General features: G+C 48.9%; 1 protein-coding gene across 1 annotated transcript in view; it reads left to right on the forward strand.

The window, feature by feature from the left end:
• The window catches only part of PRKCZ (protein kinase C zeta), a gene marked incomplete at its 5' end in the record, with an annotated part of 158851 nt that overhangs the window by 85202 nt on the left and 56814 nt on the right, over positions 1-16835 (forward strand). Inside the window, 1 exon segment of the mRNA XM_014592755.2 lies at positions 10006-10091. Within this exon segment, the coding sequence (XP_014448241.1) occupies positions 10006-10091 (86 nt within the window).

Consider the following 16835-nt stretch of genomic DNA (forward strand, 5'->3'; position numbering starts at 1 on the left):
GGTTCATCACCATGTGTCCAGAGGTGGGCAGTGCCCTGTGGGGGCCCAGCTTCATCTCTGTCTTCCCTTGATCATTACCAATGGGTGGTTTGTGGGCCCCGCCCCTGCGCTGACTCAGTCCATGTAATGGGAGGTCTCTCTCTTCAGCCTGATAGAGCCGTATCAGTCAATAACTGCTCTGGACCCATGACATCACTGGGGAATGCCCTTCTCTGATTGTTCTAGATCCCACACAAGCAATCCATAGGCCTTTGGGGTAGGATAGCTCCAGCACCAGCTGAGGAAGAGCAGGTGGTGTGAAGGCAGAGCATAAAGCTGGGATGTGGGGAACCAGCAGTTAGCATAATGGCTATGTCAGTGGACTCCCACGTAGTCGACCGCAGTTCGCGTCCCGGACCCGGTGGCTTAAAACTCACGCCGGGTGCGTGTGCGTGCATGCCCAAGATCCTGAGAGGAGAATGGAGGAGAAGGGATTGCGGCGTGACCATCCCCCTGGGGGGTGATTTCTCGCTTTCTATCTCTCTGTCTCTCTCTGTCTGTCTGGCAAGCGCACGCGCCCTATACCAAAAACCTCTCAAAAAAAAAAAAAAAAAGCTGGGATGTGGTGGTATTCCTACCTTCAGCTCATAAGGACACCTGAGGCTCGAGTGACCAGCTGGCTCACACCTGCCTTGCCTACCTATGCCCTGCTGTCATGGCTCAGTGTCATGATCACAGTTTAGAGTCATGGTTCTGAACTGTGGCTCTGGCCAAGCCTGCAGGCCTTGACCCCAGGGGACACTGCCCCTCTCATCCCTTCCAAGTCCTCTTATTCAACTGACTTTTCCTTGTCTGTAACACACACAGTGTTTGTCATTTGTCTTAAGTTGCAACAGGGCAGGGGCTCCTGTTAATAATATTTTCCATTTGCCCCGTGTATCTGGAGCTGTCTGCCTGCCTGAGATAGCCCAGCAATATCCACAATTGAATAAATACGAGCACGTGACAGGACAGACGTCTGCAGAACTCTGCTCCCCATACTGGCCGGTCAGCACCTTGTGGCATTGTGGTTGTATGGGACATTCTCCATGCAGTGAGGGGTTCTGGGGAAGGGCAGGACCCAGCTGCCTCTGTGGGAGTCAGGCTGCAGTTGTCATTACCTGAAATGGAGACCCATGTCCAGGTGGCCATCTGCTTCCTGCCTCAGTGAGTTCTAATACCTTTTACCAGGTCTGCTTTTGTGATTTAGCATTATTTTGCATTTATCTTTAAAAGCATAGCATGTCTCAGAGCCAGCAGGTGGCATAGTGATTAAGGTGCTGGAGTCCTATGTGATCAACTGCAGTTCAAGTCCTGAACCTGGCGGCTTAAAACTTGTGCTGGGCACATGCGCATGCATTCCCAAAATTCTGAGAGAAGAAGGAGGAGAAGGAATTGTGACGTGGCCATCCTCCGTGGGCAATGATTTCTCACTTCCTGTCTCTGTCTCTCCAATGAGCACAGGTGCCCTACAGCAAAATCTCTCTCAAAAAAAAAAAAAAAGAAAGTATGTCTTAAATCATATTTTCATTTGGGGAATACATTTGTAGTTAGAAGCAAGAAGTTGAGTTGCAGGCTTTCAGTCAGAAAAAATTCCTCAGATAGAGCACAGGGTCCAGGCCTCCTGCCCTGGCCACTCTGGCCTCACAGTCTACCTCGAGATCCTCAGAAGTATTGCCCTATCCATGCCTTCTCACCCTTGGGTCCTGCCAGTGGGCCCTCTCCCACCCTGAGTCCTCTTGGCATTGCTCCCAGCACCTCGGATAGTGCCAGCGTGACTAATCTGATCCAGTAGGCTAAGAAAGAATTAAGGGCTGGCTCCATGGCCTCATGGGTAAGGAGGCCAGATCCCACATGGCTAACCATGGTTTGAGTCCTGGCCCTCACTGGTGGCTTGTAAAGCATTCTGGGCACATGTGTGTGAATGCCCCAAATCCCAACAGATGGTGAGATGGAGAAGGGATGCAGCATGACCATGTCCCTTTAGGGGTTCTTTCATTCTCTCTCTCTCTCTTTCTCTCTCTCTCTTTCTGGTGAGCACATGTGTCCTTTGGAGGAGATAAAAAGAAGAAGAAGAAATAATAAATGAGTTCTCATTCAAACAGTTCTCCTGGGGAGCACCCAGGCCCTGAAATGCGGGACAAGCCCTAGGGCATGCGTAATGCTGAGCAGTCACTATGGCCATTTCAGGGGTGAAGGTGGCACTCTCTACCGGGAGCGGGGTCACAGAGAGCAGTACATTTCTTGGGGCCCTCTGCTGGCTCTGTGTCCACACTTGCCCTTGTTGCCAAGCACCCCAGGCCGGATGCCTAGTATTGCAGATGCAGGTTGGCTTGTTTCCTGATGGGCTCACTTGGCTAAGCAGACAAAGTGGGATGTCTCACCCAAACCACAGACTCCTATGTCTAGAAGGTCCCCGGGGGGGGGGGGGGCAAATGTATCCCAGAGCCTTTGGTGGGACATGTGCAGGGAGACTGGGGTCGTGAACTATGAGCGTTGGACTCCCAGGGGTCTGGATGCTGAGGGATGACATAATGCTGGAGAACTGCTGTTCCTGGCCTCTGACCACTTGTGTCTCTACCCGCCCTCCCCACCCCATCCCTACATACATATCTGGACATTCAGGCATCCTAGACCATCTTAGTTCTGGAAACATGGCATTCTTTATTGTCCAGCTGTGGTGCCCAGTGCAGTATTCCCTAGGATGAGCTGGCATTGAACTTCCTACTGGAGAGACCTGGCAAGAAAGATAGGCAGGTCCTGCTCTCCCGGGACCTATCACTGCTCAGGAGGATGCTGAGCCAAGATGTGGCAGCACACGCTCTGCCCACACACTTGGTGAGAGCTCTACACCAGCTCCCTGTGGACCCCTTGGCCTAAGGTAACCTTGCTGGCTCCTTGTCCTTGCTGGTTACTGACAGAAGCCACCACAGGAGGCATTGGCTGTCCACCATGCAACATGGCCACTGGCATGGTGTGTCCCAGGCATGTCCTGCACTGTTTCTGGGGCACCAAGGGCCCATCCTGTGGCTATGCTTAGCGTTGTGCTGGCTACACGGTGTGACAGGCCATGTCCAACAAACATGGGAGACCTTGAATGCCATCTGACCTGCTGCTGGAAACTTGGCACACACTATGCTCGTACCAAATCTGGGGATGTCGCTGGTCTGTTTCACAGCCTGTTGCTCTGAGCTTAGTTTTAAAAAATGTGTTTTCTTTGGCTTGTCAGAGTGCTCAAGATGCTAGATTGCCATGGAAACTGAGCTCGTTAGAATCCCTGTGACCATCCTAATTATAGAATTTCAAAGAAAAGCAAAGAGCTTCTTGAGGTTGTCAGAGTTAAGCCTGAACGAATAAAAAAAGCAGCCCACACGTTCTCTGTGATCCTGCTGCTGTTCGCCATGTACCATGTCAGGAGCGCAGGCACCCTGGGAGGTGAAGGGTTGACAACCCCCACAGTGGGCACATGGCATCTAACCAGCTCCAACACTGAAGGCCAGGCTCTTCCCACCCCGCGCCTATCCCACAGGGCAGCTCCTTCCACCATGTGCAGACCATCAGCAGAGACTAAGGACTGTGTCTAGACTCCCCCACTGAGGTGCTCCCACCAACCTGGGCTTGTCTTGGACCATTTTCCATGGACATCTCCTGCCACCAAGATGAACCGAGGTGACCAGGGGGACACACAGCGCTAGGTGCACAGCCTCCCTCACCAGTGCTCTGCAGAGCTAGGGGCCATTCCCAAGAGGCTCTTCACACACATGCCTTCTCTTTCTATAAAGCTGTCACTGTCAAGATTAGGGCTGTCACTTGTTAGGCAGAAACCCCAATTCTGAAATGCAACTGTGGCCTGCGAAGGAAAGGGGCAGCTGGGTCCCCGTGGTGACCCCTATAGGGCCTTGCTCAGTACCTACCAATTCCAAGCCTATAGGCTCAGAGAGCCAGGATGAGGTCCCCCTTTTGTTGCATCCAAGGCCATTCTGCATTTGGGGAATCTTCTAGTAAGTTGTCCAAAGTTTGAAAGTCTTTGGTTTGTTGGTGATGGCCATTGTGGAAATAAGGAAAGAAGGTATTCAATTGATTCAGCTAAGCTAAGAAGGTCCTAAGCTGTCCTCCCATGGGAAAAACACCAGGCAAACCCTATAGAGAGACATTCAACAAACTCCCGAGCAGCACGCAGAACCACCAAGGTCATCAAAAATAAAGAAGTCTAAGAAACTGTCACCACCAACAGGATCCCCAAAAGATTATGATTACTAAATACCTTGCAGGGTTCTGCATGGAATTCTGTGCAGTCAGAGGACATGAGGGACAACCTAAGGAAACCAGAATAAAGTGTGGATTTAGTTAAAAATGTGTCCGTATCGGGGCCAGCAGGTGGCGTAGTGAAGGTGCTGGACTCCCACAGGGTCGACTGTGGTTCAAGAACTGAACCTAGTGACTTGAAACTTGCCAGTTGCATGTGAGTGAGTCCTCAAAATCCCAAAAGGAGAATAAGAGGAAGGGATTGTCAAAGGGCCATCTCCCATGGGAGGGTGATTTCTTGCTTTCTGTCTCTCTGGTGAGCACACCTGCACCCTAGCAAAAATCTCTCAAAAACAATCCAGAAAGTATCAGTATCAGTTTATTCGTCATAGCACACTAATGGAAGATGGGAGCAACAGGGGACTCTGGGTGTGGGATGCGGGAACTCTCCGTGCTGTCCTGCAGTTTTTTCCATACATCTAAAACTATTTCTTGTAAGGTTTTTGCTATAGGGTGCGTGCACTTGCCGGAGAGAAACAGAGGGAGGCGGTGAGAGGGAAGGTGAGAAATCGCCTGCAGGGGTGAAGGCCACATCACATTCCTCTCTCCTTTCTCCTCCTGGGGTTTTGGGCACGCATGCACACACAATCAGCATGATTCTCAAGCTGCCAGATCTGGGACTCGATCTGCGGTCAGCCATGTGGAAGTCCAGCACTGTAATCATCACGTCACCTGCTGGCCCTTCTAAAACTACCGTTTTTAAAAAATGGTTTATTACACATCAGGTACATTCGTGAGTGCCCAAGATCCGACAGGCTGGAGGACTGGAGGAAGGGGATCGTGGTGTGACCAGACCTACAAAGGATGCTCTGTCTCTTCTCGCTCGCGCTTACTCTCAGTTATGCATGGATGCTCTCTGCTGTGAATAAAGAGAAAACTACTTATGGAAAAATAAAGTTGATAGGGCCCTGACAAAAGCAGAAGTTGGGGTAATAGTAAGCTCCAGCTTGGTAATATGAAGGGTGCTGGTTGCAGATGACAGGAGAACTCTCTGTGCCATCTCTGCAGTTTTCACTGTGAATCTAAAATGATTCTAGCATTTTTAAAATGAGCTTTTTCTTGAGAGAGACATTTTTGCTATTGGGCTCGTGCATTTGCCGGAGAGACAGAGATGGAGAGAAAAAGTGAGAATCACCCCCCACAGCTGCAATCCCCTTCTCCTTCACTCTCCTCTCAGGATTGTGGGCAAGCATGCACATGCACCTAGTGTAAGTTTCAAGCCACCGGGTCTGGGACTCGAACTACAATCAGCCATTTGGGAGTCCAATGCCCTAACCACTACACAACCTACTTGCCTCAAAGTGTGCTTTTTTGAAAGTAAAGTCTGCCCTACGTCCCTTGCTATTCTTTGTAATTCACCTGGTCACTGATTTCCAGGTGTCATGGGCTTTGATCTGACCCCCTGAGCATCCTCCCCATCCCCCTCTATCCTTCCTTCCTCTCCCCTCCCTTCCCCAATCCCTGATTTCACCTGAGGCGATGCTAATGCGTAGGGAATATTAGATGTCAAGCCCTGTCCAGGTCCACGTTACCAGGGGCTCTGCAAACATCTTCCTGTGGAACTCCACAGTAGGGTGACGGGGAGAGGAAGAGACACTGTGTGCCCAGTCTCCCTCCCCCCACACAGATCCCCCTTAGGGACCGTGTATAGTTAGGCTTGTCGGAGAAACAGAACATGTGTATACAGAGAAAGAGGTTTACTGTAAGGAATCAGCTCACTCAGTGATGGAGGCTGGGGACTTCAAAATCTAGGGGGACAGGCCTCAATCCCAGCCTGTGTGCGGCCCCCAGAAGCCAGCCCCCTCCTGAGCTGGTAATAGGTCATTTGCTAACTAGAGCAGTTTTGTCACAGGAGTGTGTATTCTAAAACAACGTATGGTTTATTTGGCTGAGTGTTTAGTTTCCGACAACAGCATCATGTTCTACAGCCCTGGGATTTGGTTTTCAATGTTCAATGGTGCACCGTGTGGCTGCAGTCAGGTCTCACAGCAAGTCCGTGTTCTGATGGCCACACACCAGCTGGTTCATCCCTCCTCTCATCAAAGGACCTCAGCATCTGTAAACATTCTTAAATGCTCCCAAGCCTTCTAGAGAGTTGCTCTCAGCCTTTGCTCAAGGAGCAGGGGAACTGCCAGGTCGTAGGGAGCAAACACACACGTTGAACCAATTTAAACTCTCTCCAGGAGAATAAGCGACATCCCTGGTGTGCTCCATCCTTGACAGTATTTGGTATTATAAGGTTATTCTGTGCCAGTCCCTCAGGTGTAAAAGGAAACCCTGGGCGAGCTTGTGAATTTTCCTGGTTAAGCTTTTTTATCTTTCTCATTTGTCATCTTTCTTTGCCTATTCTTGTCCTCTGTTCATATTTCCACTGCTTTTTCCTTGTTGATTTATGGAAGTTCTTCAACATCCTGAATCACTAAGCTTCTGTCATGCGTCGTGTGCAGGTACCTTAGGCCAGTGGGCAGCCTGTCTTGCTTTCATGGTGGCTCCACCGACGCACGTTCCCACTTGAGTGTGCTGAGTGTGTTCATCTCCTCCTCTTAGCTCATACTTTTTATGTCCTCAGAATTTCCCTTCCCTCTAGTTATTAAGGTCCTCTCTTCAAATCTTTCTAACATTTTTTGCCAGTTTTGTGTTTAAATCCTTATTTTCTGACGACCCAAATGTGCATGTGGTATGAGGCAGACGCCTTAGTGCACATGGGCTACCATAACACAGTCCACAGACTGCATGGCTTATAAACAACAGGAATGTATCCTCACAGTTCTGGAGGCTGGAAGTCCATGATCAGCATGGTGAGTTCTGATGAGAGCTCTCCTCCAGGCTGCAAATAGGCACTTCTCATCATGTCTTCACATGGTGGGGGAGAAGGGAGAGAGACATCTCTGTTGTCCCACCTTATAAGGACACTAATACAATGGGGTCAGGGCCTCAACCTCATGCCCTTGTTTCACCTTAATTACTTCCTTAGAGGCTCCATCTCTAAATACAGGTTGATTATCCTTTATCCAAATGCTTGGGCTTTTAGAGTATTTGCATATACACGTTGAGGTATCTTGGCGATGGGACCCAAGTCTAAACACAGAATTTATTACTGTGTACCTTATACATAGAACCTAAAATTAACTTTATACAATATGTTTGTATTGTGGCATTTTTGACTGTGATGTGACACATGAGGACAGATGTGGATTTTCCCATTTGTGGTTTTATATTAGTACTCAACGTTTGGATTTGAAGCATATCAGATTTTAGAGTTAGGCTTCAAGATTGGAATTTGGAAGGACACAGTTCAGTCCATCACAGCCAGGAGCAAGCTGTCTCACTGGATATGGACTGTGTTGCCATTGGCTACGTCATCCGTCACATCTGTGTGCCACATAGTGGGGGCTCACACTGTGAGGGTCTCTGTCTCATGCCATTAGTGAGTTTTTTCACCTTGCTGTGGGCTTGCAAGAAGCCTGGGGGGTGGGCAGCAAGTGACGTGGTGGTTAAGGCACTAGACTACTATGTGGCCTACCATGGTTCGAGTCTTGGACCTGACAGTTTGCTTTCTCCCTCTCCCCCTCTCTCTCTTCCTCTCTCTCTGGTCAAATTGAATAATAATAATAAATAAATAAAATTAAATAAATAATTATTTAAAAAATAAGGTAGCAAACATATCATTAAAAAGAAAAAAAGAAAGAAAAGACAAAAGAAGCCATATCCTCTGCCAGGGTATCTTTGGGTCACTTTATTTGGGGAGCCTATATTGAATTTGGAGGGTGTTCAGCTGAGTGTACATTTAGACTTCCATGTGACATGCCAGGCAAAAGAAACAACTAGAGTTTTGGTCTTGGTTTGTCCCTGTCTGGTCAGCCCAGTCTCTCAGTTTTATGAGTCCCCAGTCTGTCTGTCTGTATCATTCAATACCTGTCTCCCCCTGTCTTAAGGGACAGTGAGGAAAATGGTATGGGGACCACATGTGGGGACGATCCGGCCTGTGGCCATTTGGAGCAAGGACCTGCTGTGGGTTAGGTCAGGGACCCTGTTATCGTGGGCAAAGGCACATGGGAGATTATCAGGGACTCCTCAGAACCAAGAGGCAGATGGGCTGAAAACCATGGACCCGGGACCTGAAGCCTGAAGTGGGCGAGATGGGAAGAGGGCAAAACCTGGCACTGTCCTGAGCTTGGTTTGTCTCATCTGTGGCAGTCACCAGGTGACACTCAGGTCTTCGCCAAGCCCCATGTCATGCTCTGGGCATGGAAGGCACATGCAGGTCCTGCAGAGGGGCTGGGGTGGGCTGTCCCCTAGCCAGGGCCTGCATTTCTCTTGGGTTTTTTGATTTCTCATTGAATCTCCCACTGAAAGGCAGAGGAGCAAGTTTTGCCGACGCGGTGACCTGGTTTCAGCCAAAGCTGGCAATTTGCTCATTTTTAAAACGTTCCATTATAATTTCCACGTTAGTATATTTGTGGCACTTTGATTAGACACATGAAAGTCTCTACTACAGAAGCACACAAAGATTCCCATTGTATATTATATTTCCGAAGATTTTGTTTCCACATATATTTGTTTCAAAGTGTTTTGGAGCAGCAAAGTAAGAAGCATTTTTGAGAAAAATAAGACCCACAGTTCTAGTTACAAATTTAGCCCTGGCATTTGTGATAGGAGGTATTCTTCCTTATGAGTCTGAATTGTTGAATGCATATTATGAAAATGATGATTTTGGTAACTTGCAATTCAAAATAAGCCCTCCGTGGGTTTGGCTTTCCTTCTGCTCTAAGATTTGTTAGGTTTAAAGGAAACTTTGACAGGAAAGCCCTGAGGCCTTGTGCCTCTTTTTTTTTTTTTTAATTCTGTCTCCACTTATTTTTTTAAAACTTTCTTTCTTTTACAAACAAGAGACAGAAAGAGAGCAAGAAAGAGACCCTACCTCCAACGGGGTCCTGACACTGTATCCACCCACAGCCACAGCCAGCCCCAGATCCTGGGTACACGTGCACCCAGCATACTCACTGAGGTCTAAAGCAAGCCTGGAACCTTCCCGCGTGGCTCAGCCTTGTGGAGCTTCAAATCTGATTGTTGTACCACTGTCCAGCCCACTCATGTCTCTTGTGTCTGGGTGAGAAATTGAAAGGATGCCGGTGTAAGCTCTGCAGTGTCTACACTCCCTCCTCAGATGGTTTTGTGTAAATATCATGGTCCGTTTGAACCGTGTCCCTGTGCAGAAAAAAGGGCCTGGTTTTCACAGGGCTGCCCAGAGGGAAGGAGGGTGGAAAGGAAAACAAGCTAAGGACAAATGGGCTTGGAACCACTTCGCTGGGGATGATTTTCCAGCATGGCCTTTGGCAAGTGGCCGTCCTGGCGGTAGATCCTGCCCGCCCTGCCGAGACACCCGTCTCCCCAGCTGCTGTGCAGGGGGCCTCTTGTCTTTGTCCTGCTCACCTGGGCTGGCGCCTGCAGCAGCCACGGCTGTGACAACATGAGAATCTTGTGAGGAAAGGCATAGAGGGAGTAGACGCCTGGGAAAACAGCCATCATTTCGGCTCAGGCTTCCTCCTGCCCAGGCGGCCAGCCGCAGCTCCGGCCACCACCTTGATGGGAGTGGCCTGTCCCTGGCTGCACCTTGCATGGGGGAGCGGGGCTCATGGGCTGTGATGCTGCTCCTTTACTCCTTTCTCATACCCTTTCTAGAATCCATCTACCGCCGCGGAGCCAGAAGATGGAGGAAGCTCTACCGCGCCAACGGCCATCTCTTCCAAGCCAAGCGCTTTAACAGGGTGAGTGGCCCATGGGGACTGTGCTCCCTCACAGGGGCCCATTATGTGGCTTTTACAAGTGAGGAGAGAGGAGGGGGAGCATTTCCTGTCGGGCCAGTTCTTTTCAGCACACAGTGGGAAGGCTGTCAGGGCCTCACCGCTGCCAGCCGTGAGCTGAGGGCAGGGTTATAGAAACGCTTTCTCTCCGCATGGATGAGCCTTTCACAAGGGCTGTTTTGAGCCCGGGAAGCTCCCCTCCAGACCTTTCTCCTGCATGGTGACTGCTGAATGAATGCAGGCTGTGTCCCTCGGCGGCGTCTTTGGTTATGTAATCCTTTATCAAAGCCCGTGGGCTCTGAGGTCCTAGCCTGCTTGTGTCCAGAAGTGGGACTGCCGAGTTCGACAGGTTGCACCAGATCCCGTCTCCAGCTGCACACAGTGCTTCTGGTTGGTCACAGGGCCTCCGGCAAAGCCAGGAGCCCCAGGCAGCCCCATGTCACCTGGACCTCTCTCCTTCCCACATGGCCCATTCCAAGGGACACTTAACTTAGTTTTCCTCCTTCCTCCCTGTGATGCTTTTAGAGACTGGGATTTCGTAGTTGAGGGGAGGTGCTGGGGATACTCGTTGGCCATAGAGCTCACGCTGCCCTCGGAGCTGAGGTGGCTGCGGCTGTAGAATAACTCCTGAGTGACAGACATGGGATGTGGAGAGCACAGCTCCAGAAGAGCTGTGGGCCAGCACTTAGGAAGACAGAGAGGCATTGCCTGGAGAGCCACATGACTTCCTGTCATAGCACCTACATATAAATGCAGAAGAGGTGCTAGGAGCACGCTGGACATAGCAGGCACATGAGGGTCCGAGCAATGTCTATGAGGCCTTGAGTATGAAGGTCGGGTCACTGGGCACTGGGGAGCCTGACCAGGTCTCTGAACCGTGTGCTCGGGGCAGTGTGGGCAGGGTTAGTGCTTAGCAGGACGTGGCAACGTTGGCGGCATATCCAGGTGTGGTGCCTGGGAGGTTATAGATTCTGTCACAACCCAGTCAAGGCTTGACATTGCCCCGTCCACACTGCCCCTGCTCTGCTGCCCCGTGTTCCAGCCCATCCCTGAGCTGTCGCCACCTCAGACACGCTGCGTTAGTTTTCCAGGGCTGCTGGAACATAGTTCCACAAACTGGTAGCTTAAGAGAAGTTTACTCTCTGATAGCCATGGAGGGTAGACGTCCAGAATCAAGGTGTCACAGGGCCGTGCTCTCCCAGAAGCTCTAGGAGACAATCCTTTGCCACCCCTGGTGTCTGATAACTGCTTGGCTTGTAGAGTCATCATCACTCTGATCCCTGCCTCTGTCTTCACGTGGCCTCCTCTGCATCTGTATCTGTCTCTGCTCTTCTTATAACCCATCCTGATCACCATGACCCCATCTTAACTAATCACCCCTGCAAAGAGCCTTTTCAAAATAATTTCACATTCTGAAATTCTGGGTGTACTAATTTTTAGCGGGGGGATCCGCCCACCTAGGAAAGCAGCCAAGCATGTGCCCCCCCCCTTGGGGTCTTTGCACGCACTCCGCTCTCTGCCCTCACCCTCCCTCGTGGAGCCCGTGCACTCCCTTACCTTCTGCTGCAGCTCAGACCTCTGTCCCGGAGGCTCCTTTTCTGTGGCCCACTCACAGTTGCTCCTGGTGTTCCTCACAGCTCTGTGGCACTATCTCCCCAGGGTGATAGCACCCTGAGCACAGAAATTCTACCCTGAGGAGGCTGTGTCCTGCACCGGGCACATAGTAGGCCAATCTAGAAGCTCACCTCTCAGGATCTCCAAGAGATGCTCCTCGGAGCTCTTTCCTTGTGTTTGCTGCCAGTGAAATGCTGGTTTCCTTCATTTCTGGCTGAATGACTAGTCCTAGATGACGTCCCCCCTCCGCTATCCAGCGACATAGGCAAGGGCCCCTGCAGCACAAGAGGCCTGGTCTCTACCAGGCAGGTTTGGAGAAAATGCGTTTGGTTGATCACAGGTGCAGACCTGCTGCCCGTGCCCTCCCTGCTGCCCTCCCCTCAGTGAGCCCAGCTTTTCTTTCTCGTGGTGACTGGACATTGACCTCTGGCAGTTCCCTCTCTCCTCTCTACCACCCCCAATGCAAATGAGCAGATTTTCACACACACAGCCAGGCAGAGAAGGAGACAGTCCCAAAGACCATGCTTAATTGTTCACAGAATCGGGAAGCACGTGTCCCCACAAGTCGTCATAACCCTGTCTTCCCGCCAATTGTCCTCGGTCTCTGAATCTTGTTTCCTGCCCGGACCATCTCTGCCCAGATCTCAGAGGCCTCTATGTACCGTTTGCTCTGTGTTAATTATAGGGACAGCTCAGATCACTTCCACTTTTTTCTTAAAAAGGGTGTTTCAGGAGCTACATATTGGGTTTTGTGGGAATCAGCAAGACTTAAAGGGGAAAAACAACCACCAAAGAGATAATTTCCCACGTTCTTTATTATTGAACCAAGGACAGAAAGTAAGTGGGAGGCAGCTACTCAGGCCCCTGTGGTTCCCTGCCTGGGTCTTTATTTGCACTTGAAATGACTTCTTTTAGTCTTTCAGAACCCAAAGGTTTTAGTAAATGAATCAAAGGGAAAGAACCAGTGTTTCTGGAGAAGAGGGAAAATTGCTGCCTCCTCCCCAGCCCTTGTGACATGGATTGGGATAGAGGATATCAGGGAGGTCCCATCATTGAGAAGGCCCGATTGGTCAGAACCTGGTCCTGGGAACCTCAGGAGCTGAGCAGTTCCTGCAAAGGAGAAGGGATCATTCAGGAAATCATGAGAAGATTCATTAATTATTGGTACAGGAGGAGAGAGTAAGGAAGGAATCCAAGGTTTTTGTTCCCATCGAAGTAAGTTGCATGTGGATTAAGGTTTTAAAAAAAAATAATTAAATCTTGGGACCAGCAGATGGTGTCGTTAGACTCCCAAGTAGTCAACAGTGGTTCGAGTCCCGGACCTGGCGGCTTAAAACTTATGCCTGGAGTGTGTGCATGCATGCTCAAAATCCCAAGAGGAGAATGGAGGAGAAGGGATTGCAGCATGGCCATCCCCCCGGGGGGTGATTTCTTGCTTTCTGTCTCTCCATCTCTCTGGCAAGTGCACACATTCTATAGCAAAAATCTCTCTCAAAACAATAATTAAAATTAGATGTGATGCAGGTCTCTGGGAGACAGCTGGACAGTGAGGACCAGAGGCATCTTCAGACTGAGCCACATAGACTTCAGGTTTCTGTAGTTTTCAAACACATTAAATCAGAAAACATTCAGGAGGAAGATTTGTAGCAAATAAAACCTGGAAGAATAATAAGAGATCAAAACAATGCATATGTTTAGTACTAAAGAGCTCCTACAAATTGACTTTTTGGTAAATGCTAGGTCTTTAAAAGTAAGCAAGAATGTGAATTTTTTTAAAAAAAATAACCCTGTAATTGTATATCAGTGTGGACAACTTGACCCTCACAGGTGATGGAAGAAAAGCTAGACATTCTCCCTGTCAGCGTCAAAGATGAAAAGTAATTAATGTTCAGTGTTGCAGTGTGTGTAGCAGTGGGGCCCTGCATGTCCAGGAATGGGGATGGGGTGCAAACAGAGGACCTGCTTTGTGAAGCGTGCTGAGAAAATATGCAGCAAATGACTCTGGATGTGTCTATCCTCCAGCACATCGGTTCAAAAGAAATAACCCATCCTTCAGAGGTTTTTATGTAAGGATGTTAAAAGTGGGGACAGTATCTGGACTTGCTGTCACTGTTTTGCTAGGTAATAAACCACCCCACACTCACTCAGGAGCTCCTACCACCACAGTTTGTGTCCCCTGGCTCTGTGATTGGCACACAGGTACTTGTCTTGCAGGACTGGCTGGGTAGACAGTCCAGAGACTTTGGCCTTTATTATGAGCAGAAAGGAAGCAGAGGAATGGCTTGATCATTCAGGTCCCTGGGGGGGTGACAGGGAGATCAGTTCAGAAGATGCCTCCTAGCAGTGTCCATGCCCATCAAAGAGTTCACCTATGCTCTTTGGTCCAAGCAATGAAAATAGGTTAGCAAGCATTTCCTATAAAGGGCCAAGTGGAACAAGCCTGACTGGTCAGAGCCTAGCCCTAAGAACCTAAGGGGCTGAGCAATTCCTGTAAAGAAGGGATCAGCCAGGAAATCATAATTAGAACTTTCATTAATTATTGGCCCAGAGAGAGAGTAGGGGTGGAGAAAGAATCCAGGATTTTTGCTCTTAAAACCTTCACAGCAGAGACTCTTTCAAGGTCTCTGTTTTGGACTTCTCAGGGCATACTGTCTCTGTTGCAACTACTCAATTCTGCCATGGTGGTCCAAAAGTGCCATAGATAATGTTGTACAGTAACGGACATGGTCATGGTTTAATAAAACTTTATTTACAAAAATAGGTCATTGGGTCTGACCCAGAGCTGTAGTTTGTCCACCCTGAACTAGAATAGAGCTGTGATTTGCTGAGATCACCGAGTCTCTGAGAAGGGTTTGGAGCCTTGGATGAGACCCAGTCCCACCCTGCCAGTGGCATAAAATAGGCCTAGTCTTTGGCTCAATGGACAAATGAGAAATGAGGCCATCTCCTCAGATACAGCAGTGTCTTCCTTAAATCTTGGTATGAAGGAGAGGGAGGAACACACTTCCTGAGAACGTGAAACCTCCAGCTGGGCCTCGTACACACTTGATAACCTTACTTGCACTGCCTGAGTGGGCCTAGCAGTGCCCCCAGGTGGCTGTAGAGGTAATCGCAGTTCCTCTTCATCTCAGCCTCAGAGGACTCCCCGAAAACCGCAGATCCTCCGTAGTAGTCAGGATCCTGAGCAAGAGCCAGCAAAAACACAGAAAGAAGGCTTACTCTGGTTGAGCATAAGTGCTTAATATATTTAAAAAGTTAAAATAGATGATTGAAAATGTGAACAAGGAACAAATTGTCAGCATGTAAAATGGACCTAAAATTATTTTTATCCTGTTAATCTATTAATTCACGTGAATTTCTGAGAATAGAAACTTAGGTTATAAGTTTTGCTTTATTAATAGTTCAAATACAGGGACCAGCAGCTGGCATAATGGGTATATTACTGGACTCATATGTAGTTGACTGCGGTTCAAGACCCAGACCCAGTGGCTTAAACTCATGCCGGGCACATGTGTGTGCATGTCTAAGATCCTAATTTCTATAGCAGAAATCTCTCCAAAAAAAAGAGGGGACCAGCAGTTAGTGTAATGGCTATGTTGCTGAACTCCCATGTAGCCAACTGCGGTTCGAGACCCGGTGGCTTAAACTCACACTGGGCACGTGTGCATGTGTGCCCAAGATCCCAAGAGGAGAATGGAGGAGAAGGGATTGCAGCGTGGCCATCCCCCTTGGGGGGTGATTTCTCACTTTCTATCTCTCTGTATCTCTCTGTCTTTCTGGCGAGCACAAGCGCCCTATAGCAAAAGCCTCTCCCCCACAAAAAAAAGAGGGGGGAATCTAAAGACACTTGGTAACTATGGATTTGCCTCTAAATATGATCTGAACATTGAAGACTATGATGGTAAATGGTGACTTAGAGAAAGTTAAGCATGTTTATCATGTTATATCAAAGATACGACTTTAAAAAACATAGTTTTGGGGAACCAGCAGTTAGCATAATGGCTATGTCCTGAACTCCCATATAGTTGACCATGGTTTGAGTTCCGGACTCAGTGGTTTAAATTCACACCAGGTGTATGTGCGTGTATGCCCAGGATCCCAAGAGGAGAGTGGAGGAGAAGGGATTGCAGCATGGCCATCCCCCAGGGGGATGATTTCTCACTTTCTATCTCTCTGTCTCTCTGGCAAGTGCATGCACCCTATAGCAAAAACATCTTCAAACAAACAAACAAAACGTAGTTTTGGTACCAGCAGATGGTATAATGGTGTCATTGCTGGACTCCCATGTGGTTGACCTGGTTTGAGTCTGGGACCTGTCAGCTTAAAACCCATGCTGGATGCATGTGTTTGTGTGCCCAAAATCCCAAGAGGAGAATGGAGGAGAAGGGATTGCAGTATGGCCATCCTCTTGGAGGGTGATTTCTCCCTTTCTGTCTCTGTCTCTCTCTAGCGAGTGCACGTGCCCTGCAGCAAAAACCTCTCCCAAAAAAATGACACGGTTTCATAAGTGGTAACTGGTATTCATGGCTATAGAGAAGAGAATGAAAACAGGCTTGTGTTGTTGAAGCTCCTTCTCTGAATTCAGAATGCATGCATTCAGCAGTTGCCCCCATGGGCAAAGAATCCAGTGCTGACATTAAACTAAATTGGCTATGAGTCAGGGGTCTTGGATGGGACGCTCCCCTCTGGCTGGTCCCCATTCAGTTCTTGCCACCCTGCACTATATTTCTGCCCATTCCTAGATAGAGCCCCCAGTATTTATCTGGTTCCCTTGTGGAGGGTTCATTTAGATAACACCTGGGACTCTAAGTAAATTCGTTTTGTTTTCCTCTTGCCAAAGTTTCAAACAAAGGTGTGTGTGTGTGTGTGTGTGTGTGTACATGCATGTTTTTGTATCTTCAGCAAACATTTATGGAGCACCCACTATGTGCTGAGCACTGTTCTAGATGCTGGGCACAGGTCCCTGACAGGCTTTGTGTTCCAGCTTTCCGAGCTCTGGTTTCCCAAGCACAGCTCTTCCGGATGAAAGCATGGGTTCTTTTTTTTTTTTTTTTTTTTTTGGAGAGGTTTTCCCTATGGGGCACGTGCGCGGGC

The sequence above is a fragment of the Tupaia chinensis genome, unplaced genomic scaffold (genome assembly GCF_000334495.1).
Source record: "Tupaia chinensis unplaced genomic scaffold, TupChi_1.0 Scaffold138464_1, whole genome shotgun sequence".
Classification (NCBI taxonomy): domain Eukaryota; kingdom Metazoa; phylum Chordata; class Mammalia; order Scandentia; family Tupaiidae; genus Tupaia; species Tupaia belangeri.